At 42.7% G+C, this 27,785-nt stretch overlaps 3 protein-coding genes across 4 annotated transcripts in view; 2 read left to right on the top strand and 1 right to left on the bottom strand.

Annotated features, from left to right (window-relative positions):
* cdh23 (cadherin-related 23) overlaps positions 1-27,785 on the bottom strand; it is a 140,576-nt gene that overhangs the window by 16,347 nt on the left and 96,444 nt on the right. For both annotated transcript variants that reach the window (XM_070916006.1, XM_070916005.1), the window contains 16 exons: positions 25,851-26,040; positions 25,414-25,559; positions 24,780-24,999; positions 24,103-24,255; positions 23,747-23,860; positions 22,895-23,043; positions 18,515-18,575; positions 17,807-17,955; positions 17,303-17,438; positions 16,102-16,490; positions 15,605-15,706; positions 15,454-15,456; positions 15,144-15,293; positions 13,990-14,118; positions 13,490-13,618; positions 13,043-13,270 (listed from right to left, as the gene is read on the bottom strand). In XM_070916006.1, coding sequence (XP_070772107.1) covers positions 13,043-13,270; positions 13,490-13,618; positions 13,990-14,118; positions 15,144-15,293; positions 15,454-15,456; positions 15,605-15,706; positions 16,102-16,490; positions 17,303-17,438; positions 17,807-17,955; positions 18,515-18,575; positions 22,895-23,043; positions 23,747-23,860; positions 24,103-24,255; positions 24,780-24,999; positions 25,414-25,559; positions 25,851-26,040 — 2,448 coding nt within the window. The remainder of the gene's footprint in view (positions 1-13,042; positions 13,271-13,489; positions 13,619-13,989; positions 14,119-15,143; positions 15,294-15,453; positions 15,457-15,604; positions 15,707-16,101; positions 16,491-17,302; positions 17,439-17,806; positions 17,956-18,514; positions 18,576-22,894; positions 23,044-23,746; positions 23,861-24,102; positions 24,256-24,779; positions 25,000-25,413; positions 25,560-25,850; positions 26,041-27,785) is intronic.
* Positions 299-9,944, top strand: vsir (V-set immunoregulatory receptor). Its single transcript, XM_070916586.1, has 7 exons — positions 299-451; positions 6,228-6,644; positions 6,931-6,981; positions 7,073-7,183; positions 7,422-7,449; positions 7,839-8,014; positions 9,829-9,944. Exons 1-7 carry the CDS (start codon positions 364-366, stop codon positions 9,864-9,866), a joined length of 909 nt encoding a protein of 302 aa, XP_070772687.1. The 5' UTR covers positions 299-363; the 3' UTR covers positions 9,867-9,944.
* On the top strand, positions 21,564-22,061 carry LOC139293856 (uncharacterized protein C10orf105-like). Its single transcript, XM_070915487.1, has one exon. The coding sequence runs from the start codon at positions 21,564-21,566 to the stop codon at positions 22,059-22,061; it is 498 nt and encodes a 165-aa protein (XP_070771588.1).

Raw genomic sequence — 27,785 nt, 5'->3', positions numbered from 1 at the left:
ACACCTTGTGTCAAGTTTATAACAGATTATATTGCAGACTGCATTTTAGTAAAAGTGTGCGTGCGTGTATTTTGGTGGGTGGCACTTCTTGGGGGAGGGGCATATAGAGAGAGAGAGACAGACTGACAGCACGGGGAGGAGCGCTTTGCCTGTATCACGTTGCTTTTGGGCCGCAAAGTTCAGAAGGATCAAGTCAAGTTGGAGACTGAAGTGACAAGAGAGCGTCAGCCACCTCACTGCGTGCTGGGACACAGAGTTTCAGAGTGAAGGGGAAAAAGAGTTTGCTTGTAGAGTTAGTTAGTTAGTAACAGCCTGAGTCAGACACTCTTCTGCTGCTTTTTGTTGCTCAACATCCACGCAGCCATGGAGTGGGGACTACCCTGTCGGACATCACTTTGGGGACAGAAGCCCACGCTTTGGTTTTGCTCTGTTCTGCTTTCCATAGCTGGAGGTAAGCACGATGAACACACCCTGACACCCGTCCTCCACAGACCTGTTGACCCAACTGGCGCATCAAACTGAGCGGGCGTGTGGGAACCTGTTGACTGTTAGTGTCTGTTAGTGACAAACGAAGTGACGGGATCCACTGAAGGGGGTCGCTAGTTTTAGAGAAGTCATACACGAAAAAAAAACAACAACAAAAAAACGCACAGACAGGCCTAATACAGCAAATTCTACTGCCCGAAAACTTCCGTAACTTCTCCGAACTCTGGCAGCCTACATCTTTTTAGCAGTCCGCAACATGTGCGTGTATGTGGGTGATGACCCTGCTGTAAACCCTCTACGACCCCCTACATCTGCTTACAGATGCTCGCGCTGTATCTCTGAACACACCAGGTATGTCCGTGGCTTTCTTCTTTCCTACACACACGAACACCCGAGCCAACACACGCTGGGAGCCTCTCAGGCTTCGTTTGGTGCTTTTGTCGTTTTGAGACTGAACATCTGGTGTGAAGCCGTTTTAAAGCCCCTCCCATGGGATGTAGTTCACTTTATACTCGGCCTTTACAACACAGCCGCGAACTGGGCAGTGGCTGTTGACGTTTTTAGACTGACGAGTCTTAAAAATGGCCAGACATGTGCACAACTTGTGTTACATACATAAAATGACTTTAAGAAAACATCCCCAGCGCTGTGTGCGCCTGCGCGGGATGAGTTAGGTGCCCTTTACATCCAGTCACTTATCTTCTGACTGGAATCAGTTATCGGTACGATTTCACTGAAATCCCGTGTGTTTTTTGTGAGAGCTGTAATCAAATTCAGGGATTTCTTTCCTCCAAGGATTTTGGCTACTGAGACTGGAGAAGCAGCTGTTGGCTGTTTCACTTCAAACTCCCCTGAAAGCTCGCAGACCTTATCAGTTTTCGGCTTTAGGATTTGGTCTATTTAGATAAGCTCACATGATAAGTCCGTCAAAGGCAACTAATGATGTTTACTGAACTTTTAAGTTTGACCCATGCTGGAGAAAAATCTTTATACATTGTTCAGAGCGTGTTTAGTTTATGCGTTTATACATATTTTTGGATTATTTATACAGGCCTATACAATTCTGAGGCTCCAATAAAAGCCTAACTTCAGGACTCTGCAGTGCTCTCCCTTCAGCCCTGTTATGTTGTCTTTGTTTGGAGGTTTCCTTCCTTTCGGCCCATGATGAAAACAGCTGTCTGTGCCACTGCCAATGGGTTTCTCCTCCACAAAACATGACTTGAGGTAAACAGAGTAATAATCAGTGCCTCTTTTCCTCTCAGCCCAGATAAGCATTTAGCTCCCTGTAGAGGACAAAGGCCCAGTCATAAATGGTCAATAAAGTCCACAGGATGTGAGCACTCGCTCCTCCTCTGTATCCACTACCTTCTCCTCCTGTTGTGACAGAGCTTGAGTCGTGCATTGATCCCCTGTCCTAAATGGATAAATCATTATTTGGACGCAGTGATAAAAAATGGTTTCCTGGTTCAGTCTCATTGACAAGATCAGGCTTGACCAGGGAGACGCAGTCGGCGAGTGTGTTGGTGTGCAGCAGTTGTGTGGGCACATACTGCATGTGCATGAGTAATGAAAAGACAATGGAGGAGAGGGGGGGGGGGGTGTCCCTTGTTCTTCTGTGATTTTTCTGGTCATCATCTTTTTAAAAGGCCTGTCAAACATTTGTAGATGAAATCTTGGTTTCTGATGTTTCATATGCAGCGAGTATGACGAGTAAAAAAATCCCTAAACACCCGAGGCCTTCATACTTCTAGTACGGATGGTGATTCTCTGAGCATCCCAAGGATACAGCATTGACCATCAGTTATAGAGCCTTGACTCTGCTTCTAATCACAGCAACTAAAACAGCAACCCAGTGTGCAGTATAACAATATAATCACAGTATGAAAAGCACTTTAAAGTGCAAAGCAGGAACGACCAAAAAAGAAAGAGGAAGCAGGCAAACTAGTTAGTAATAACTAAAGTCACTTTGTTGAAATTAGGTAGTAATTGCACTTTTACGATTTCAAAAGTGCAAAAAGGCCCATTTACACTTTCACACTTCAGCTGCATTGTTGCTGCAGTTAAATGAAGAAATTATGTTGTAATCAAAGCTGCCATTACACAACCCCTTACTTATGTAGCTGAATGCGTCAAGTCGATTTAGAGGAAGAAGAAGAGACTGTGACTGGCTAGTGTGCACATTATTTAAGTAGCACCTGTACAAACACGTTTTATCGCAACTTGGCTCACAAAGTACCAAAAGACACAGCAAACGACTAAATGTCATGGATCCCTGTGCATGATGACCTCCATCACTGACCCATAACCACTTCCGTTTTTGACTGGGTAGAACCTGAAGTGCCACATTTTAACACTTCCTGTTGCTGAAAAGGTGCTTAATGATTGTGTTTGTTATGCCAGAAGCTTCAACTGAAACTCTCTCACTTTCTGTGTGTGTGTGTGTGTGTGTGTGTGTGTGTGTGTGTGTAGAGGGGTTAATCTGGGATTCTCCTGCTGGTTTCATCAACACCTTGTAATGGGTTGGATAATCATTACCGTTACAGTAGGTGTGAAAAAGGGTGGAGTTTGAGGTGTGTGTTTGTGTGTGTGTAAGAAAGGATACCAGATTTACGAGTAGGGTATGTTCAGTAGTCTGTGTTGTATTAGCACTCATTTCAGAAGAGTAATAAAATGTACTCTTGCAGAAAACTAGTTGAAATAGTTAAACTTGGGGTAATTTAAGCAGACATGAAGATATGTTTAATTAATTCACACAGGCTCCGCTGCATGTCTGAATGTAAGAAAGCTGTCAGAGGCAACATGTCTTAAAACAGGTGGCGTTCAGGCTTAAAACAAAGGAGGGCCTGTTTCTGGGCCCTGAGGGTCTATCAGGATCCCGAGAACAGAGATCAGAGAAGGAAACTTAGATATATAATGGAGCCAAAACACAGATGTCTGCTGTATACAAGTCAAAGAAATCCTGTGTGTCAGCCAAAGCTTGTCGTCTGTTTTTACCTGGTTGCAAACACATCAAGACACTGTTTCAGAAAGGTCTGGTCTTGTCAGTAAGCCATGCCTGAATATATATTTGATATTTATATTGTTTCCTAACGTGCAGCCCTGTATGAATCCTGTTTTAGCTCTCCATCAGGCAAATGTGAGACTTAAGACTTAAATGTATATTAAACACATTTTACAACAGAAACTGTCACTCCTTTGCCAGAAATCCATCTCCACTGGTTTAAATAGGGCTACAGAAACCAGAGCAGAGTTGTTAAAAAGAAGGGCAGGGAGGAAGGCACTGTGGGTGTGAAACAGGAGAGGAGAAGGGCTTCTCCTCCTATTGTCCCACCACACAGGCAGGAACAGCCGTGGGGGGCAATAGTTTCACTTTAATCACCCTCCCTGGCCTTCCTATTGCTTTTCCTAGCGCACAATGGCTAGTGCAGAGTTCACTCGCACACACAGGAACATGGCACGTACTTCGCACTCGGTGTCATATACACAGGATGCACGCATACTGAATATACAAACATGCACACAGCTAATCAAAGAGCAAAGGTTGTTGGCTGGTCAGCTACTGTATTTCCTCTCCAGGAGAGTGTAAACCAACCACTTAACATCGGTATTGACATTCAGACCAAAACAAAGTTATGTGCCTCCTCATTTACGTTCTGGCTGACCCAAAAGGCTCTCCAAGTCGCATCTGCTGCCCCCTCTGTTTAATTAGCTGTAGTACATATAAACTGCCAATAGTTGTTTGATGGTTAAATCCACAGTGATTCACACAAAGCTGCTGCTTCACTGCTCTCTATGGGTTTAAACTTTCAAGCATGTTGCAGTCCAATCTGTGATGTACCAGCATGTGTTTTGTCTGTGGCGGCAGATGGAGAACACCTGCATTGACATCATTACTGATTGGGGTGTGGGTAGAGGTGCAACCTGCTTGATGAATTTCAGCCCATAAAGAGCTGTGCAGCAGCAGCTGTAGCCCTTTAAATTCAGTTTTAAGTAGAAAGGAGCCAGACAGGAGGAGGAGTGGGAGGAGTGGGAGGAGTGGGAGGAGTGTTCGCGTGCCGGTACATCTCAGGAAGGAAGTCCACTCCTCAAACCCTGGCACCGACCAGTCACCCTCCAAACACAAACACACACACAATCTCTGATTGATTGACTGCAACAATACACACTTGCGTGCATGCTTCTATTTCACTGCAGTTCACCCCCACACACAAGTGTAATTCACACACACACACACACACACACACACACACACACACACACACACACACACACACACACACACACACACGCAGGCTTCCTGTCTTCTTTGCAGCACTGAGCATTCTTGGATGCTTAACCACACCACAATCTGTTACAGACAAAAGATTGTAATGACCTGTTTAAGCTGAGGAAGCCAGAGAGAGAGACAGAGTTGTTTTGTTGTTTTACATGCTGGATATATGGGAGTCATTCATTATGTGTATTGATGCTGCACTATGGCTGTGAAGTGTTGCATTGCATAGATTATGATGGCTTCAGACTGCTTCAGCCTGAGGATATGTTTGTTTTGTTCATTCAGAGCACACATTAAAGAGTACATCTATTCGTGCATGCCACTGCTGCACTAGAGAAGTCAGAACAGGATGTGGTTGAAGGCAGCATGTGAGAGGGAGAACGGGTTATACAAAATGTAAAGAATTGTCTCACAGCTGTCTGTTCAATTTCCTGAATGCACATAAAAGCTATGTGCTGAGAATCTGTGTCAGTGTGCACTCTTTCTGAGAAAAAAGGGCTATGGGTAATGATGCACCACAGTTGTAGCCTGTGTATAATGCAGAGATCAGTCAGACTTCTACATTTTCCTTGATGGCAAAAGAGATGAGATCCTGTATATATTGGTTTAGCTGTCTGAGAGGAACAGGCAATTTAACTCCCACAGGAGGTTAGTATATTTATTTTAGCCAGCAGACTATGTACTATCTCTAACCAAAAGTACAAATACACAGAACAGGAAACAAACTGTGCTATCCCAAAAAAGCACAAAAACCAGGAAACATGTAGATGTGCAGAAATAGGGCATGGAAAACTGTCGGACTTCAGCTTTAAATCCATGTTGAGATTGGTAGTTGCTATAATTAGTTTTTGCACTGTGGTTATTTGTGTTATGACTGGTGGTAGGCAGAAACTTCATCCCATGCAACTTAAGTTATGAAATAATTTGAATAAAACTGTGATTTACAAAGCAATTTCCTGTTTGAATACATTATCTCATAATATCGAGGCTATACTTTATGACACTTTACTCTCCTATATCCACGCAAATGAAAGAAAGCTGGAATTTTTCAAGGAACATCATGATGCACCTTCATTAGCATACATTATCTATATTACTATTAAAATGTTGATGTTGGCTTTTATGATTTACTCTTAACTTTGTTTTGTTCTCGTTAGATGTAATGATACATGCAGTTTCTGAATATGAATCTCTGCTACCATCGCCATCAAAGTAAACTTGTGACATTGGTCATGATATCTTTTATGCTCTGGTTTTTCTTTGTCATCTGTAACACACACACACACACACACACACACATATATATATATATATATATATATATCTATATATATATTTCTCAGGCACTTCCTGTAATTTGTACTGCCTGCAAATCCTGGATTGGCAGACTTCAATCCTAACCAAACTTTGTCATCTCTCAGGTTCACTGAACGTACCTACAATCCTCCTTACTGTCTTTTCTCTCCAGCTAAAGGCGAGATGTCCCACGCCCACTCCTCACTGAGTGTTTCAGCCCCCCACCTGTACTACACCTGTCCAGAGGGTGCAACTGTCAAACTGGTGTGCAGCCAGAGAGGTGCCGCCTTGCACCCTGCTGATGTCCTGAAGCACAGCTGGCTTTTCACGCCCCACAGTGACCAGCACTGTACGGCACGGGAAGGCCCACGCCACATTATCATTGGTGGTCATTCCCATGGCAACCACACCTTGCCGGCAGGGTTGCAATTTGGATCTGCAGAGCAGAACTTCTGGGTGATTCTGCAGAATGTGACCCACGCAGACCAGGGTCGCTACTGCTGTATGGTCCTAGATGTCCAGGTGGAACATAAACACGGTACCCTCCTGCAGAGACCCCACAGCCACGTTGTTCTCCAAGTTACACCACGTAAGGATATCAAACGTATGGGTGTGAATGTGTATTAAGTTAGTGTACGGTGAACTGGCAGGGGAAGAAGTTAACTTAGATCAATCTGTGTCTTTTAAGAAGGATGGTATGGTTGTTATGTCAGTTTCCCAGATTCTACGTAATGTGGTCTATGAGTGCTCATTGTGCATAATTGTCATATGCTGAGGTGAACTGTAACTGTTGCATTTAACAGGCAGCAACCCAAACCAATGCTACACTGTGATACACTGTGTCTGAGAAACTTGTATTTGTTCTCTCTTTCCAGGGAGAAATAGATCTCAAGATTGCACTGTCTGGGATCCCACGCCACCTGAAGGTATGTCGCCTTATTCAAGCCTTCATAACCAATGTGAGACTGGCCAGTTTTTCTGTTTATGGAACTCACAGTCTCTCTGTTGCTTCCCCAGGCTCTGTGCCAGTGGCCCTGGCTGTAGCGGCCTGCATCTTGGCTCTGCTTTCTCTGCCTCTTATTCTGGTGCTTGTGTACAAACAGAGGCAGAACGCCCAGTCGAGCAGACGTACGTATTACTGATATGCACAAACAAGCACACACACATTTCCATGTCCATGCTACGGGTCAAATATAAATCTCTCACACTGGGTTCCCCATAGTGTTTTGTCCGACACATATTTCCTGTCAGCGAGGTGGATTAACTGTATTTCACACAGTAGGAAACACATTCACACTCCATCTGTAGTGTTCCGCTCTGTTTCAATTCATTCACAATGGCCCATTTCCCGTTTCCTCTCTCCCAGGTGCACAGGAGCTGGTGAGGATGGACAGGTAAGTTTTCCCACAGTCTGTCAGGCAGCTGGTTTCACAGACCAGCTTCAAACAACAGCTTCTCTTTAGAATAATAATAATATAATTCCCATGAACTTTTGTTTACTAAAGATCTACATATAGCTTTAAAACCTCAATAAATCATTACTACTTTTATTTGGATACATAACTTAAATTACTGTACAACAAAAACGACTTCTGTCCAGAACATTGGCAGTCTGTACAACATATAACACTGTATGTCGATGCTAGAACACAAAAGCGACAGACAAAGCTTCTAAACGTCTTGAGCAACAGATAAGTGTTGAAACAGTTTGTTGGCTCATGTCAGCAATGTCTTACTCATTGGGATGCTTCTCCTTTTTGTGTGCATCTGTATGTGTATTCAGTGAGGCTCTTGGCCACGAGAACCCGGTATTTCTTGGGGGATCACCACAGATTAAGACCCGTACCGTGTCTCAGATCATGACCAGGCAATCCTCAGAGACAGGTCGCCGCCTGTTGTCTGAGCCAGGAACCCCCCTTTCTCCTCCGGCGCATGGGGACGTGTTCTTCCCAATAGAAGGTAGGACACACACACAAAATGATACATCCTGACAACCCAACAGGACACAATAGCCACCTACTGATTAAAGATGCTTATTAAACAAGATGAAAAACCCTAAATCAATCAGCACAAGCTGGGACATACACTCATCTCACCCATTCTCCATTTAGTTCAGCTTTTGTCCATTAGCCTGGCTCACACCTCTCTCTGGCCAGCACCATAAAACAGTTTTCTCACTCTCAGGGGAGTTCATTTACACGGTTGCCTTTCACTTTAGGAGTGATTGTGCACTATATCCATTGGTAGGCCACACCTTATTAACTATACTATGAATGCAAACACCTGACTACCTTCACATTCACGTTTGATTCTCAAAGTACGTAAGTAGTGGCACGTAAATGTATTGCACAAGGAAATACTTCTTGAAATACCTATTTCAAAATGGCCAGTCCATATCGTAAAAGACTGATGCAATCACAGAACAACCAGGGCTTTTTGTGCTTCTGCTAAAACATCCTGCGTGTGGAGGAAATGTTAGCGGAAAGATGCTCACATACTTGTGCAAAATTGCATGCTCGCAAAACAGCTGGGTTGAGTCTGATGTGACTAAGAAAAAACATTGTGCGTAGGGAGTTTAATTTCTCTCCCCCACACAACTAAAACCTCCTTATGCTGTCATCATCTGAATTCTTTTCTTGCCTCCCTCGCAAGTCATTCTCCACCCATCAGCACTCTCATTTAACACTAATGGCCCCTTCAGCCGTTCTCTTCGACTCAACTTGAAATAATACTGAAACATTAGTTACGGTGAAGGGGTTCAATCCTGAGTGTTTTTCTACCCATTCCTGAGGCACCTGTGCAGACATTCCTGGCATACTGAGGTGGCTTGCCCTGTTTCCTGGCTGCGCGGTCTGTGATGGTACAGGGAAAAGGACAGAACCAGACTTACTGAAAATCCACCCTAAACCATCACATGTTATTTCTATGACATCGAACAGTTTAGTGTGTGTGGGAAAAGTCTCAGTAACAAGTGTGAGAGTTTGTCCATTGACAATTTACTGTATGTGAGAACTGACAAGCATAACCATAAGGTAAAACAGTTTTGCCCAATGTGCCCAAGTAGAATTCTGGTAATGGGTAATGTCATTAGTGGGGAAAATAAGTTTACAATAAGTTAAGTTTACAATAAGTGAATGATGGAAACTTCTGCTGCTTGATTGCATCTCAGATTATTATGTTTTTCCTTTAGAGAGAGCCGCAAACATTGATAAAACTATCAAAGATCCTAGGTAGAAAAAGCAAGATCTTTTACATTTTTCAAGGTGGATTTTCCCGGACAGAGCTCATTTCCTTCAGTGGTCTATGGAAGTGATGCAGCCTACACAGCCTGGTTTCTTGTCTGAGGTTTTGTGTTAGGTGGATGAAAGCTACACTTCATCTTTCTTCTTCATATTTTTTGGCCCGCTGACCTTCAGCTGAGTGGAATTTAACCAGCAACAGTTCCCTCTTATCTTCAGCGTGTCGCAACTTAAAGCCTCTTTGTTCCCTTTTTTAATGGTTTTCTGCAAAACACGTCATATTCTGAGAAATCTATCAGTCTCTGTGTACTTGTACTATTCTATTGAGTAGGAGGTTTGGAAAAAATGCTGGCGTGTGTCTTTTGACAAGATCTGTCTGCATTTTGAGCAGGAAGTGCAATTTTGAATCTGAGAACTCCCTCATATCTAAATTTCCACATGTCAACACTCAGACATGAAACGTGCATTTGTGAAGGTTGGATTACCTGCTATCATTTCTATGCTCTCACTGACCTGCACTCTTCTCTATTCCAGACACCATCCTTGAGTCTCCAGACTTCCTGCAGGTTTAAAGGGGGTTGAAACCCCATTCATCGCTCTAACTGCTGATCTGGAAACAGTCCTGCAACTCTCTTCCTCTTCTCTCTGCCTCCAGAGTGATGTTGCCCTCATGAGCTGTCTCACAATAACATCTGCTGGGATTGTCGTCTGTACATTGTCTGGACCGCAGGAGGGAAAGGACTGCGTTTTTTATTCAAAAACAATTTCCACCTGCAACAACAGCTGGAGGCCAAAAGCGAACTTTTGCTTGTGAGCTCTTGTGTTGTGGCGGAGGCTGGGTTTGTGTGTGACGTTCCATCGAAACACTGACAATGGCTCGTGGACCAACAGGTGCCCGCGGCTTGAAAGAACCCAGAGTGTTGAGAGTGGGGGTCCCGCCATGAGCAGGGGTGATAAAACTGTTTCTGTGGACTCTTTCACACCCAACTTGTTTGGTGCAGTTCAAAAAAAACTATGGTGCATTCACTTGTATGGTTTGGTTCTTTTAGGCTGGTTATCACTCTGTAATTCAAACCTTGGTGCGGACCAAAGAACTGCACTTACACAGACCGGTTTCTGTCCACCTTCAGTCAAATGGTTTGTTTGTGGTGTGAATGTAAAGCAGACCAGCCACAGGATTATGTGATAGTACATGTAGGACAATAGCATGACTTCAAAAACGTAACACAATCCATTAGCAACTGTCAAAGAAACAATCTCCCATGATAAATATTATTTATCACTTGCTGTCAGTTACCAAAGTAAATTTGTTGATTTTCCATCCTTCGTTCATGTAGCACTGATGAAGGATGACAATCACCAAAACTGTCAAAAATGAGAGTTATCTGTCAGTCCATGTGACACCATGTTAACACGTCTCACTTCAGTTGTAATAACTCAGTGGGAACACAAAATGGACTGAAACTTAAAGACAACAATGCATCATTTCTTTGAACCGAACCACGGGTGTGAAAGCGATCCCGGTCTTATCCCTGTCATTGTCATAAAGTGCTCTAATAACTTCATACCAAAGGAGGCTCAATCATCCCAGAAGTCCCAATATTCTTGTACAAGTTTACAGTCATTTCTTTTTATGGCATTACACTGTTCCTCCAAGTATCATTTCCACTTGGCCTCGGCTTCTTTTCTCTTCCCTCTTTGCTCACTTCGCTTACTGTCACTGCTGTTGCTGTAAATACTCTCCTTCCTTCCTGTGCTCTCAGAAACGCAGCACTTCACAGTGGCCTTAAATATATTCAGAAAGTGCTGAAAAGTGCAGTAAGTATTTAGAAAGTTACAGTTTAATAATTAAGAACAAACTGTTTATTGATTTTCTCTTGAATGTAGCCTAACAGATTGTTAACGAACACACCATCATAAAACTGCCAATAGTTAAATCACTGCAATCTCAATGCTGTTTTTGTCAATATTTATCTGATTTCGTTTTCATGTGTTTTGATTTAATTGTTGGGATGTGTATATTAGTGTTCAGTCATATTTTTATGTGTGCAATGGGATGTTAATAAGTGAATACTATTTAGCACATTTGTGGAAGAACGGAGAACATTGAAATGTTAACCAAATCATATCAAGGTAGATTGAGAGAAAACGAGGAGTGAGTGCAAATTATTGCAATGTTATTATTACCTAGTTTGTGTCTGTGGGTGTTTGTGAGAAACCACAGTGTTTTTCATATTGAGGTGAAATGTGTACAGCAGGTGCTCAGTGGAAAACGTCTCCAAATGATGTGTAGCAGGTCTATAGGACAGGGTATAATGTATGTATGTATGTATGTATGTATGTATGTATGTATGTTTGTTTATTTTCTAAGATTTGAATACTTTGATAAGTCGTCAAACCAAGGTCTTATGTTTGAGTATTTGTGGTTAAAGTGTGCTTGTGTGTGTGTTTTCAAATCTTGGGTTATAGTTTCAAGAATAACTTTGTGGTCTGGTTTGAATGTGTGTGTGTGTGTGTGTGTGTGTGTGTGTGCACACTTGCATGCAATTTTGCATCTGTATGTATGTGTTTTGTGTTTTATACTGTAAAAAGCTTTATTAGACATAGGCACAGGGCAATGCTGCAAAAGCATGTTTGTCCTGTATATTGCATTTAAATTGTCCTGGTTGTAGCTTATATAATAAAGCAGAGCTCTTAAACCTTAAAGTTATGTGTCTAGTCTCTGAAATCATTGTTCCTTTCAACTGGCAGGTCTCCAAAACTATCATTACACAAGGACGTGCTGCACTTGCTGCCTAGGGAGCCATTACAAATGGAACAAGGTTGTTCCACTTGTGTGCCTCTAAGATGGTGCACACCAGAGGGAGAGTGGCATTGAGAAAACGGTAAAACAATCTTAGTATCTTGTTTTATGAGAAGAGACAGAGAGCCTGATGGGAGGAGGGGGTGTCTGTTGCTGGTCATTTGCCCTCTCTGGTGCTTCTTCTGCAGTCTTACATTGGCCATTTATTTATATCTATATAAAAAATATATCTATATTTATATATATATAGCAGGAGCTGTATTAATAGGTTTGTACCACCCACATCTGACTGTGTGACCTAGACAAGCAAAGTTAAAAATAGAAAAGACAGGCCACATAAAGTACAACAACTGACTGTCATGCGACAATACATGTACATATGACACATATAGTACATAACCCCTTCTGTCTGTGCACAACGCACATAGACATATTTTAAAAAGCCTTTTAAATGTTACAGAAATTTCTAAACAGGAAATGCAACAACACAACAACATTCATCTTCCTCTTTTTGGAAATTTGACTTGTGGCTTTCCTGTTTACAAACGAAGGCGTTTCCTGTGCCTTCACAGTCGATCAGCTTATCAACCAACCACTGTATTTAATTTACAGCGTGAAGATAGTTTGTAGTACAATGACTGACCATAAGAGGGCTCTGTAATAAGATGTGATGCTGAATCCCCCAAAATCACTCCTCTCTGATCAGATTAGATATACACTTTGTAGAGGTTACTGCATTATACTGCACGAAGAAGCATGTTTAAAGACGAATTATTTTTCATCATAAAATGAAGCATTGACGTAACAAGTCACTTAAACAAATCTGTTATCACTGGTTAAGAAAAGTTCTTAGAATTTAATTCCTTTCAGAGCATTAGTTTCTGCTGTGTTGAGATAGATTTTGCAGTGCTCTACTTGTTGCAGCTGCTGTTCCTTGTATCTTACCGACAGAGGTGGCGTGCCGTCATCTTCCACAGTGACCGTGAGTCGGTACTCTTGCTGCCGCTCTCGGTCGGGAGGGGCCGGCCGTGTCACCATCTCTCCGGTCACGCGGTCCATGCGGAAGGTCAGGTCCTGGTTTCCAGCAGTGATGTAGTAAAACAGCATGGCATTGGGACCGATGTCTCGGTCGGTAGCCATCACACGGAGGACTGACGTACCACCTCCAACATTCTACAATTTACATTACAAAACAATCTTCATTATTGAGTGCCTCCAGTAGAATAAACTCAAACCTGTGACAGATTAGTTAAACTTGATTAAACTGAAAATCACAACGTATACCAGTGCTTTTGACATTGTTCAGCTTCAGTTCAAAAACTAGATACATAGGAAACTACAGAAAGATGCAAATTCCATCATACTCATTGTGATGTGTGAATGCGTCCCTACCTCGCTTATGCTGACGTTGTAGCCCCTCTGGCTTTCAATAATAGGTGCATTGTCATTGACGTCCAGGATGTTGATGGTGAGGGAGTGGTCTGTGTGTCTGGGGGGTGAGCCATTGTCGATGGCACGCACCTGTAACAACATACACATGCACTGGTCTGCAAGTCTGATCATGCATTTAGACATGATCACATATGGGACAAAGAGATGAAGTGTATGCATGTCTTCTTCAGTGCTTGGTTAAAAATAAATCCAACATTCAGTCTTGGTACGCCTGTGCAACACTTTGTGTTGGGAGGTGAGATGCAGTGTGCTCTCCTAAAATAATGACACAAATAATATTTTCATATGATCAGATCAGTTCAAAACAATTCAGTGTATTTTGTGCTGACGTTTGGAATCGATTCAAAATTAAAGTGTATAATATGTGTGAAAGAGTCATATGGCCATATAGATATGTGGTGAAAGACATAACTATAACTACATGTGGATTGCTGCCTGACCTTCAGTAGGTAGCGGTCTACTGACTCTCTGTCCAGAGGTGCATTGACATAAACTTCCCCATAGGTGTGGTTCACTGTCTTGATCTTGAACACATCCTCCATGTTGCCTGCCACTAGAGTGAAATTAACCTGAGAGAGACAGTGAAGAATGAAAATGTCACATTATAACAACAGTCACCCATAATGTATAAACAGTTTAATAGTTGTATTTGGCTGTGCAGGTTCTAACAGCACGTGCTAAAGAATGAATGGGGAGCACAACTGAGACCCACATGAACTAACAGGGTAATCAGGGTAAAATCAGGGTAAGCTGATGTGAAACTGAGGCAACATTCATTTGACTCATAGCACTGTAATCTGCTGAAGTAACCATTTATAGTTCTCACATCATATGAAAAGCTACACAAACCAAAATGAGTGAAACAAAACTTGTAAATGTCATATTCACTGTTCAGGGCTGTATACTGTACAATACACATCTGTAGATACTGGTCTGTATATAGCCTATGCAAGGCTGTATATAATGGACATAAACCAGCCACTGTATACATATTAGTATTATTACATTACCCACAAACCCATTTGTTCCAGCACTCTTTGCTCTAACACGCACTATTGTATCCTTATTTACACCTGTATACACACATTGGACCTACTTGCCTATACACAGTAGTTATATGTTTATGTTTCCTTATCTTTGTACAGCTTTGTTACCCTTGCTTTGGCTACATGTATATATACATCTTGAACATTGTTCTTGGTACTGTGTGTGTGTACATAGAGAGCCGCTAGAAACCAGAGTCAAGTTCCTTGTATGTGTAAACATACTTTGCCAATATAGCTGGCTCTGATTCTGATTCTGGTAACCTCAATTCTCCATGTTATTGACAAAAACTGTGAAATTCAGCACCATTTTCACTGGAGGAACATCTTTCTGTTTTGTGCTGTAAAGTAATTTGTTAAGTGCTGTAAAGCAGTGTAGAAGATTTCCTGTCAAATGAACACAAGGTAAAATGTGTTCAAAAGCCTGTCTTCTTGGTGATGGTCTTTTGTAATTGCATGTATTACTCTTAAGTCTGTAAAGGTACTGTGGTAATGATTAAGTGATGTTTAATCTGAGTGAGTCCATGTTTTTTAATCCTCTTTCTTCTCACCAGTCCGTTTAATCCAGCATCTTTGTCCCTCCCCAACACTACTGCTACTTTTTTCCCCATGGGTGTGTTTTCTGCGATGTCCACTGACGTATCAGATGTGATGTCAAACTCTGGACTGTTGTCATTCTCATCCAGAATGGTGATTGAAACCTGTCAAGAGGTAAAATCAAATAAAGGCTCCATAACTTGCCAATGAAATACTTACCTTTGAGATGAATCAAATAAATAAAACCTAAAAATACAAGATACTGCAGATGAACACATTTCATGTTGCCTTTTATATTCTGAAATAAACAACAGCAAGTCTTACCTTCTGCACTTCCAATGAGAGATGCAATGAATAAAAGAGGAATGCCATTAAGTTTTCTACAACAGAGTAGACACGACACATACTGTAATAAATATAATGTTGTACACGAAAAGAATGGAGATAAAATAACACAATTCAGAATGAAGCATACCACAGTGGAGTCCTTCTTAGGTCCTCCATCATCAGCTACAATAGTCAAGGTGTACAAGTCCCCCCTCTCTCTGTCCAGCAGGCCTGTCACTGTGATACGGCCCTGAAACATCACACACACCGGCATATATCTCTGCCTCCATTAAGACCGCATACAAGATGGAACTCTTGCTAATGTGGCAGACGGGGAGTAAAAATGGAGATAGAGAAAGACTGACAAGCATCATAAAAATAAACCCAAAAAAATCCCCATTTCTCATCTACCAAAGGAATCAAATGACTTCAAAGCAAAACAGCTCTTTGATCAGCTTACAGTCATGCAGCAACTAGAGTGCTAGCCTAAATCACAGAGAAAGAGGTGTTATTGAATCGCACTGCGGTTAATGGATGAAACATGTTTGACAGAAGGTGGGTGTAGTCTTTGAAGAGTACAAAAAAGCGGCATGTACATTGTGCTCATGTCATCAGTGACCTTTCCTCCGCTGCGCCCCCACTCACCGTGACGCTGTCTATCTTGAAGAGGGCCAGAGCTGCGGGTGACGTGTCAGGGTCGAAGCGGTAAGTCAACTGGTTCAAGTTGTCGGCCGACTGGGCCTGCACCTGGACCACCTCAGTCCCTGTGGCGATGTTCTCACGTAGCGAAGCCTCGTAACCGGCGGAGAAGAAGGCCACGGCCTCATCCAGCTCATTAAGTAACGTGACATAGACGGTGCAGAAGCCTCGGTGGAAAGGGGGAGCCTGGTCGGTGGCCGAGACATTCATCAGATAGGTGGTCTTGGTTTCATAGTCCAGGTAGTCCACAGTGGTTACCAGGCCAGTGCTCACATCCACCTCAAACTTTCGGTCGGAGCCGGACACAAGGGCGTAAGCAACGGCTCCACCATCACCTGAGCAGGAAGAAGGGGGGTGGTGGGGAGGGAGATGGTTATAATAACAACTTAAAAAACTGTGAGAGTTTTAAATAATTACTAGAATAATTAACTTGACTTACACTAAAACTACAGTTACAACATTCAAGCAGTTTCTTCCATTCTGTGTTTTATGTAACACTGTTGTCAATGCTCTGTTTATTTTAGTTTCAGGAAAATGTATGTCACAGCAACAGATGTGTCATAAGGTGTCTGAGAAACACTTCACACCATGGGAAGTGAATAGAGGAAGTCTGTACTTTGGAGCAGAAGTAGACATTTAAATGTCATGTTACAATGAACACTGTTTTTGTGTGGTCCAGTGTGATATAACAAGGCAACAAGACTAGGTCAAGACCTAGTACTGTATATGGCTGGACAGTGTATGGTTAATGTGCTAAATTGTGGCCAAATTGTCACATGTAATTGAGGACTGTCTGCACTTCACTGTAAAAGCCTCCTGAGAACGCCTAATAGGGAAACTCCAACACTTTGACAGACCAATGGTGTAACTTCATCACTTAGTCAGTCAGGGACAGACATCCGGTTTACAAAAACGTTCTGGTTAAGACGTTTGATATTCCCCACTAGTGTCAGGGTTGGTGACCTGCAAACTTGTGCCAGTGCCAGCAGAGCAGAAGAGGGAAGTTTGAAGCCACAGTCAGTTAAATGTCTCTTTCTGTTTTAAGGCATGTGGATAAAACTGGATACTGAAGGGTCGACAACAAGAACTGACATCATACCCCACTCCCTCTGCTCTCTGCTTTTGATTGGTCTGAGACTAGACTCACCTGTGTCAGGGTCTGTGGCACGCACCACAATCACAGAGGTGCCAATGCCAGCAGTCTCCCTAAGGCCCAGGCGGTTGTATTGCTGCTGGGTAAACACTGGCACCTCGTCATTGGCATCGTCAACATAAATGATCACCTGTAGGCAAAGACATTTGTGGCTGTTCATCAACCATACATATTAACTTTGAGGAAAACAGTCAGACTAAGGGGCTTAGTCATTTTATCTATTAGGTAATGAGACCACAGACATAAATATTACATATCCCACTTAAGGGGCTCTGAAATCCATATTTCTAGACTACATATGTCACAAGGGGTCCACAAGACTGTCCATTTTGTAAAGGTAGCCAAATGTTCAAAGTTTTTAATGTATAAATCTTCATGCTCTATAATAATAAAAACAAACTGCTTCTACATAAGGTATTCTACACATTTAGCATGAAGCACTGAGATGAAACTTGTACGTTACAGTATCCTCCACATTATCCCTCTCCTCTTCCTCACCCTCACAGAGCTCCTCATGCTGCCCTCATCACTGTTGTAGGCCTCCACTTCCAACATGTGGGAGCTGCTGGTTTCTCTGTCCAGTGCCCTGAGGCCTCTTGTCACCAGGCCGGTTGTTCTGTCTATGCTGAACAGATTGTTGCTGTTCCCTGCATACATGCATTCACAAACATGAGCACACACACACACACACACACACACAGACAAAGACCGAGAGGGAGAGAGAGAGAGAGAAGGAAAGTGAGATCAAGAGACTTCTACAAAAATGCACATTTTAGCAAAACATTTAATCTAGTCTCTGGGTTTAGATAATTTCACTGGAGGCATCAAAGTTAATTTCAGTTGCTTTGAATGTAAATTAACTGTCGTTGGTGGTATTTTCACTGTGGCAAGAATTGAATTGCCTTATACACACTGACTGCTTCTAGACAAGATAAATTGTATATTAAACAAGAGGAATTATCATACCTGCCCATCAGCAGAATTTTGCCACAAAAGCTTGAATCACTAAAAATGATGAAAACGTTTCCTTGGTGATCTTGTTTGCCCCCATTTTGAACATCTGAATTGATAACGCTACCAAAATAAATGTAATGATTCAGTCCAGTGCATCTTGGGAGCCTGTTCTTTCAGTACATTTGTTTGTGAGCAAGCAGACCATGTGCCAAGGCCATCTGGGAGGAACATCAAAGTACAGTAGCACTTTACCTGAGAGGATCCTGTACAGAACCCGGCCATTCTCCCCCTGGTCTGCATCTGTAGCTTGAACCTGTACAGACAAACACAAGCAGAAAGTCTGTATTTTCACATCACAGGGACACCAAACACAACCAAACCTACAATACCTAAACAAAAACCATCTGGCTACTTACATGGTACAGTAATGCCATGAACCTCCCTTTACAACTGGTACCATTACAAAGTTAGAGTTCACAAAAATATGCAAGAGCCAATACAGTTATCATTACGAGAGAATATAGCAGTTGGATTTGGTTACCACTGAGTCTGTTGAATGTTCAGTTTTTACCTTTAATGTTTTTTTATCCCCTTAAAGTCACACGAGAGACAGTACAGTTACATATGTACAAATCTATTTTTATTGAATCAACAGTTTCTACAAACAGATGGATAAATTGGAATTCTTCCTCATTCACTACACATCCACTGGTGCCCAGTGTCTTGTTGCCACAACAACCCCAACATGGCTTGGCAGTAAGTCTGTAATGGCAGAACTCTCTCTCTCTCCCTCTCTGTGTGTCACAGGCAGAAAGCCAGAAGAAGCCAAAAACCCAAATCCAGCACAGACAGCACGGCTCCACAGCCTACACAGATAAATAGTGGAGCACGCTGGGCTTCTGTTGAATGGGCTATGTCATAAGACTGACTTCTGAATCCAGAGAGGCACAGAGCCCCTGGCACTGGATGAAACCGACTTCATGTCACACCCCGCTCCTCTGTGGATGTGTCAAAATCTGTGGAGGTGCCTACAAAGTGCATATTCAATTGCATACAGAGACACACACTCAAGACACTCAAGCACATGTACGTGCACTCAGGTACGCACAAATACAGATACACACTCTCTCGCAGTCTGTCTCTCTCTTTCTCTTGGCCTGTGTGTCCTCCTTTGCTCTCTCTCGCTCCCCCTGTGAAGAGGGGCCCAACTTCAGTCTCATTAGCTTTATAAAGAGATGTGGAGAGAAGAGGAGAAAGAGGAGGAGAGGGGAGGGGGAGACGGGAGAAAAAAGAGGCTGGGGGGTCAGATTGGTGAGTGATGAATAGGGTATTACACAGCGGACTGCACCACTTAGGCCAGAAAAGGGGGTGTATAAAGTGTAGAACTACATTGCAGAGCCAGATGTTGTAAGTGTAAGTATGTGGAGTGTAAGCACTGAGAGATTATTCACTAAGCCTCTGCATGTCTCAGAAAACACACCATTGTCTTTGGCTCCCTGGGATTAAAACAACAGTGAGTATTTCAATCCTAATGCTGTTACCCACATTTTACCCCCTTGTCCTTCTTGCTCCCCTCTTCCTCCCCAGCATTTCCCCCTCTGTCTCTGGGAAAGCAGCAGTTTAAGGGGGGAAAAACAAGTGTGCGGAGCCAAGAAACAGGTCTGACCTCAGTTACTGGAACTAAGCAAGCTGTTTTAAAGAGTCTCTAAAGTGTGGGTGTGAGTATATATTTTACATACATATATACAAGGGTTTTATTCCAAATGACTCAGGGCTCAACCTGAAAAAAATAAATGTTAATTGCTTAGCAATTTAGAGGTAAACATAATACAATTCTTTAAAATCTTAAAGTTTTAAGACTAAAAATCTCATCAATGTCTCATAATATATGCTTTATGCCTGCTGTGATTTCTCATTTTGGAATGAAACTCCTAAAAAACACATTTCAACATGTGAGCTGCTTAACATGTGCTTGAGGAACTGCAATTGTCTAAGGGAGTATGTGGAGACTGTTGTATGCATGATTGGGACTTATCTGGAAGGAAGATTTGAATATTATATTAGAGGCTGCACATCTGACAACTACAGACTGTTACTGTATTACCCATTCATTCCTTTCTTCCACTATGTAGATAATACAGAGAAGATATGGTGAAAATACCATAAATCAGAGAGCAATCAAAGGCAAAAAAATCTAGTAAGAAATCACTGGAGAACTTGCAAGCGCACAATTAGTCAAACTTTACAAATGTGAATAGGTTAGACAAAGTGTGCCTGTAAAGAAGCTAAGAAATGAGTTTGACTGTTTCAAAACTAGCTGAGCAGTCAGATCTGGAGGAGCAACAATGTGGGGTGATAGAGAGGGAGAGCACCTTACAGCTAAGCTGCCAAGCTTAAGAGCAGCATGCCTTATCACGAATATGTGCAGTACAGTCTACAGTATGTGTGGGTGAGAAAGAAAGTTTGTGTTTGAATAGCTGTGTGTGTGTGTGTGAGTGTGTGCGCGCGTGTGGCATATGTGCTTGGAGGCGCTGACTAATGAACTGACTCTCTAACGAGCCATCCTGCTCCACTGGCCTTTTCACAGCTTTCCTGGCATTTGGTCTTAAAAATAATTTCACGTCCCAATGTGTTTCCCTTAAACCGATAAGCCATGCTTTGTCTCCGCTGAATTAAGGACGATGACATTTACAAATGTTACTATGCTGAAGATGGGGGCGCACAGAATGAGAGGGGGGGGATAATTGGAGACCGGGGTAGACGAGGTGGGTGCCTTGCATTTTACAAGGGGCATTTTAATAAACCCAATTTGTTTTACATTGAAGAAAGCCTGTCAAGCATTGACTGTTTTGTAGTCCTTGATTTAATAGCTACATAATTGCCGCAAATGCCAAACACTCGCCGCATCTGCATGTGCATGCAGGCGTTTCTGTGCATATTTGTGCATGTGTGTGTGTATATGTGATATGTGTGTTCGTTTATCATAAGCACTTGAGTGTATGAACCCAGTAAAGTGAAAATAAACCTACTCAGCTTGGTTAGGCTTGGCTAGCGAGGCAGAGAGCTGCTGTGGCACTTTGACAGGGGCTAACCACATACACACACACACACACACACACACACACACACACACACACACACACACACACACACACACACACACACACACACACACACACACACACACACACACACACACACACACACACACACACATAAACATAAACATGGCTACATGTACAAGCATCCGGACATAGACCTCCAATCTAATGTTGTTTTTTCCGTACAGGGCCAAGACAACATGAACACCACTGAACCAGGCTCCAACTTCACCTTTACCTCGAACACAGAACATGTCACTTTGTCCGGTCTGACGACCACCACCATCTCTCCCACCATCCCTCAGACTCCATCCGATTCCTCAGACATCTACCGCCCAGAATTCACCATCATGGTGGTGCTAGGCTTATCACTGATGCTTGCAGGGTTAGCAGCCTTCCTGGCAGTGTGCCGGCCCTCGGAACAGGACGGAGACTCTGAGGCGAGCTGTGGCCCGGGGGAGAGCTTGACCCGTGGAAGGAGCCGGTCCAGCGAGCCCCAGCTCAAGGTGTGGAAGAGACTGGGTTCATATCGGCGTTCATACAACATTTCCTTCAGACGACCGCCCCATCGCAGACCACACGAGCGTGCAAGCACACATGCGTCCCAGTCTCCAGCCCGACAGACACCACAGCCACAAGCCAGCGTGGAGCCCCACCTCACTATGCCTTGTCTATTTGACTATGTCACTGAAATCTGACTCGAGGACAGGCTGAGGGCCAACTGACTGCTACCCTAAACAAGTGATACACTGTATATTTTATAGTTGGTGCTACGAACATCATCAATACCAGATGTGGGTGAAGAGTACATGAAAAAAATTGTCAGCATTTGTTTTAACATACTTGCTTGGTGGATGAGGTTTGCAACAAAACACGTGCTTAAAAATGAGGCAAACAAAAAGCCATTGTATTACACAGTTTACACATATTTGTGATCATTTCACCCATGTAACATTGTTGGGCATGGATATTGTTCTTCAGCGCAGCTCTGCACTATATCCACTCGAGGTAAAAATGATCTAATCCAACAACGACTCAATTTGATTACAATTCTCAGTCTCTCAGTAAGGATTAGATGCATCATCAAGTCTCACATTTTGCACAGGAATAAATTCGATCTGACAAATACAGTTAACAATAATTCAACACACAAACTGACTGACTTTTTTCAGACCAAACTTAAGTCTTACTATATATTATAATATTCCCCAATCAAAGTGTTTTAAGCATCATGCCTTTGCTTCACACTGCTAATTGTTCTGATGCAAAAAAACTCATCCCACTGGTAATTCATGTGCATTAAAACAAACACTAGGAATGATCTTATAGTATGATTTCATGCAGGTCTCAAAACATGAGGGGTCACCAATACTGACAAGACAAATGCAACCTGAGCCAAAAAGAGACCACTCTGTAACTGATTCTTTGTGTTCTGTGATTGTTACGTTAAGAAATAAAGTGACGTTTTAAGTTTGACTTCTGAATGTTCAGTTTGTTTGTATGTTTAGCAATGTGTGTGTGTGTTTTCCACCTGAAGGATGCTGGTTCCTCGCGGCACGCTCTCCAGTATGCTGGTCTCATAGCTGTTTTGTAGGAAGATGGGTCTGTTGTCGTTAACGTCCTGCACCTCAACAAATACAGTAGCTGTTCCCGTCCTCCGGCTGCCCGCTGGACCGTTGTCTATGTGCAGAAACGAGAACATTCACAAACACATCAGCTGCAATCATTCAGCTTAATGCTAATTTTAGAGTTAACGCCATGACGACTGGAATAGACGTGTCTTTCCTTTCATAGCTGTACCACAGGCTAAGGCCACAAATAAAAAAGTAAAAAATTGGAAGTCTATATTACAACATATATACAAAACTGTCTCCGGATTAATGTCACATTAAATGATCAATTCATCTTCAAAAAATAAAGCAGAAACCAGAAATAGCTTCGTATAAAGACGTAAGACTGGAACATTGTTGGCTCATCAAAACTTGGGTCATTTTCAGCTGCTTGTGAATTAGGACAATATGTGTAATTCTGTTCTGTGGCACAGTTTTACATTATCTCTGCCTCTTTCCCCCCCTCTTGTGTCCCTGTCCCCCCTCAGCAGATAAGCCACCCTGACTCAATGGTTTCCAAAACAGGAAAACCTCAGAGTTTTTGTTCTTTCTTTTCAAACAGGAACAAAGGCAGTTGAGCAATAGTCTGAAATCACTGCAGATGTGCAGGCATCGCTTTTTTTCATCATTGTTGTACAAAAGAGGAAAGGAGCTGCTTTGAAGATCACAAACAAAACAAGTAAGAAAACAGGTCCTATTATAACAAATATAAACACAGACTGTGTAAAAATGAGGATGATAAAAGATGATGAAGGTATGAATTCATGACGTACCGATAGCTTCTACGACCAGTGTGTATGCTGCCTGGGTCTCTCTGTCTAAGCCGACCACAGTCCGAACTATTCCGTCTCTGAAGCCCACGCTGAATTTACCATCCTGGTTACCACCTAAAAATACAGAACACAAACACATTTCCAAATTAATTTACAGCGTGTAAAACATACCCATTCACATACACAGAGTACAGCCATAATACTAAAAGAAGCATGCAGGAGGAGCTCACCTCGTACACAAACACACAAAGAGATGGATGGATGGACAAAGGTACTGTGCGTGCACATAGTCCCCACAACTGTACGACACTGTAGCCCACAGACACACAGAAACAACTCCCACTGTGACCTCTGACCTGTGATGAAGTAGCTAAGTTCAGCGTTGAGGCCAGCGTCGTTGTCAGAGCAGCTGAGGCGCGCTACAATGTGGTCTCTAGGGACACTCTCCTTCAGGGAAACATTGTACACGCGAGGGTTGAAGGTGGGCGTCTCATCATTTACATCCAGAACTGACCCACGCACACAAACACACAGACAGAAAGACATGAGGACACACAGATAGATGTACTGTACATGAGGACAAATAAGGCAGCAGGGTGGATTAGGGGTCTGGTAATACTTCTGAAGTTCTTTCTAGCCTGGGTGTGCTGTTCTACAGCTGGTCCTGACTTCCCTGTGAAATCAAGAGATGTGAAACAGATCAAAATATTTTGATGCTTCTGACTCATCTGATCCGTTTGCGAAATGCCAGAAAACCGTATTCAGTTTTTCCATTGCTTTTGTATCATGTTCACAGCAGTCAGACTACTTGTCTCCTTTTAGGATTTTTCATGTCCCACCAGCAGGTGGTAGCATCCTTCTCAGCAGATTCCTGAGAAGTCAGTGGTAAACTATCTGCCATATTGAAGTGACTCTTCTCGTCAAGCAGAATCATACTGGGGCTTGTTTCATATGTAGGGTAATTTCAGAGAGAGAGAGAAGGGAAATCAGACCCAGTTTCTCATCATCATCAGCCACATTTGCAGACTCTCACCTGTGACAGTGAGGGTTGAAGTGGAGGTGCGAGGGAACCTCCCTGCATCGTACGCAATAATTCTCAAATGGTACTGTCCAATCTGCTCACGATCTAGGACTGTCGTTGAGGTGAGAACGCCGGTGGAGGTGTTCAGGTAGAAGTCGAGGCGAGGCATTCCCATCTGTAATGCCATTGTAATCAAACCATTCTTATCCTCATCTGGGTCCTCCACCTGGACCTAGAGCACAGAGAGAGAGAGAGAGAGAACACAGGAGGTTATTGAAAGGGTAAAGGACAGCGGATGGAGCAAAGAGAGATGTGTTAACATCAAGTTTTATTTTAATTGGATAGCAATGATCAGGTTGTATTGCCAGGAATCTATTTCAAGTCATATCTTAAAAACGTCACGTCAGAAAATGATTCCCTCTAAAAACTGCTTGGTGAAAAATGTATCATGCTGACTAAATGACTAAGTCAGACTTCTCGTCTGTCATGAATTATTGTCAAACTTCATTCCTAAATATTTAGTCAATATAAGTTTCCCCGGAAGGTGACAAATAATAATAGATGTAGGGCCATGTAGGGATTTTTAAAAAATTCTTTTATCCTTTTTTAAAATGCCATCATACATGAATATAGTCTTATATTTTACCCTAAAAACTGAGGATCCAATGGCCAGTCCCTCTGGCACTTCAGCCACAAATGGCAGGTTGAGGAAGGTTGGGTCGTTGTCATTGAGATCCAGCAGGTTGACAAACACTGTGGTGCTCGCTGATGCACGCAGTGGAGGTGTACCACCTAAAGAGGGCGCCAGAGAACATAAAAAGACACACACATCCAACATCTCATGGTCAAAGGAGTTTATTAGCCACAGTAAAAAGTTTCATGGTCAACATAAAACTTGAGGAATGAGGCTTGAAGAAAGAGGCTAATCGCTCAGAATTGAAAGCTCTCTACTGAGGATGATATGAAGCAATTCAAGCCTGCTTACAGATGGTTTAGGTGTTTCATGAGTCAGACAAATTTACACAGTGAAAGACAAATACAAGTGCAAACTGACATCCCACCACACACATACACACTACTCACGGTCGACAGCTGAGATGATAATGGTCCTCATGAGTACTGTGTCTTTGGGGTTGGAGCTTTCCCTGTCCAGGGTTACCCCACTGGTGCGGATCTTTCCTGTACTGCTGTTGATGGTGTAGAAGGGGTTTTCTGGACTGATGCTGTACACCACTGTCCCATTTTCCCCATTGTCAGGGTCAACTGCCAACACCTGGACAGACAGGAAAAAGCTTTCTGAATATTCTTTGGCCTTTTTCACAATCTCCCAACAAGAAGTATGTTTCACATCCCCTGTTTACAAGAATCCCTAAGTTATACTATGTGGACAATGAGAACTTCAAAATGTGGGGACAGGAAGGACTTAAGAAGATTTAAAATGTCAGGAGAAAAGAGGGGGAGTAATGAGGAAATGAATCAGGAAGGGGAAAAATAACAGTAATTATATCTTCACACACAACCCCCCCAACTGTTCTAGCACATCAGTCTGCTAAGAAAAATGGTAACGTCCCTTTTCTGACACAAAGTTGCGATGGGTGATGAATGCGAGAAGCCGGGAGCCCGGCTAAAACACTGGCTGATTTTTAAAGAGCTGATCAATTATTCAGCACGCTGACTAAAAAACGCTGGAAACTGGTTAATTGGTCATTAGAGGAACAAAGGTTTTGAGGGTATTTAATTATTAAGGGGACATGGTAGGCAGGCATCTCAGAGGCCCATTGATTAGCAACTGCACAGACAAAGGTAGGTGATATAAGATGTGGGTAAGTGCCTCGCCGGGGCCAGTTAAGCTAATCAATTCTGGCCTGAGCAGAGCACATTAAAAGATGGTGAGCAAATATATTAGCCTCGTCTGTCTGACTGGTCTGACTGCAGAGTGGCAGACAAGAGAATATTGTTTTGAAATGAGATATTACTGTGTGTGTGAATGTAAAAGGCTGCAGAAGTGATGGCGGGATGCTCCGAGATTTGAATGGGCAGATTCCTGTGCTGGGCACAGCAACCAAATTCATCGGCTCGCTGGACACCTCCAGGAGGACTCAGCAGGTGGCCTCTTGTCACCATGGAAACACTGGTTGGGCCAGGGCTACATTGGGGCCAATTATAGGACTGTAAGCCTGGGTGGTCCGATTTATTGAAAAATGGTCGGAGGGGCAAGTCCACAGAGCACAGAGAGTCACATACAGTATGCATCGCTTCACTGGATGCACCATGAATGAACTCGACTGAGGAATAGCTATGAGAGAGCAGGAATAAGTGGAAAACGTAGCAACATTTTAGTAGTGCAACACTTGTATCTTTCTTTTCTCTTTCCATACCATTTCTCATTTCCACTCTCTTTTTGCAAGATGGTGTCTCGCTTCCTTTTCTGCCTAGCAGCTGAATAATTTGCTATGCATAAGACTGCAGGCTACATTTTAATTAGCAATTGGACGCCCTTAATTACACTCACTGACGCCTCTTTAATTAATGGACAATCAGGACTTAATTAACAACAACACACTGCCAAAGACACCAGCAAGACAATGAGAGTTGGGGCTAATATTAGAGTGTTTACTTTGTGATGACCTAAGCAGCGATGGCAATTTGTCCATCAATAGTGGAGGAGTATGCATGCAGATGTATCCTTTGATCACTCCGCGCTGAAAGTATTAAAGTATTAAAACGCAGCTTTTTGCTAATTCAAGCTTGCAAACTCAGAGTAATCAAAAGAAACCACAGAAATAATGAATCAAAACATAAAAAACACCTCTCAAGTATACTGGTGTCTTCACTACATCACATTTGAGTACAAAAAGTAGAGGCCAACATCATCATCAATAAATGTATCCCTAATGCTTCAAACACCACCCATCCGGCTAAAAATAAAACAAATGCTAAGAACTATTCCAGTGTGTTCATTTGTACTATTCACAGTACCACTGAGTTAACCATCGGCTAGTCAACCAGGTAAAGTTT

This window comes from Enoplosus armatus, chromosome 12 (genome assembly GCF_043641665.1).
Source record: "Enoplosus armatus isolate fEnoArm2 chromosome 12, fEnoArm2.hap1, whole genome shotgun sequence".
Taxonomy (NCBI): Eukaryota; Metazoa; Chordata; class Actinopteri; order Centrarchiformes; family Enoplosidae; genus Enoplosus; species Enoplosus armatus.
The sequence above is the reverse complement of the archived record's forward strand: the minus strand, read 5'-3'. Positions and strand labels throughout refer to the sequence as shown.

Bases quoted from the DNA above. Each gene is read 5' to 3' on its own strand.
- LOC139293856 (XM_070915487.1), top strand. From the start codon at position 21,564: ATGAACACCACTGAACCAGGCTCCAACTTCACCTTTACCTCGAACACA.
- vsir (XM_070916586.1), top strand. From the start codon at position 364: ATGGAGTGGGGACTACCCTGTCGGACATCACTTTGGGGACAGAAGCCC. The intron at 452-6,227 runs GTAAGCACGATG...TTTTCTCTCCAG, and splicing joins TCTGCTTTCCATAGCTGGAG to CTAAAGGCGAGATGTCCCAC. The intron at 6,982-7,072 runs GTATGTCGCCTT...TTGCTTCCCCAG, and splicing joins GGATCCCACGCCACCTGAAG to GCTCTGTGCCAGTGGCCCTG.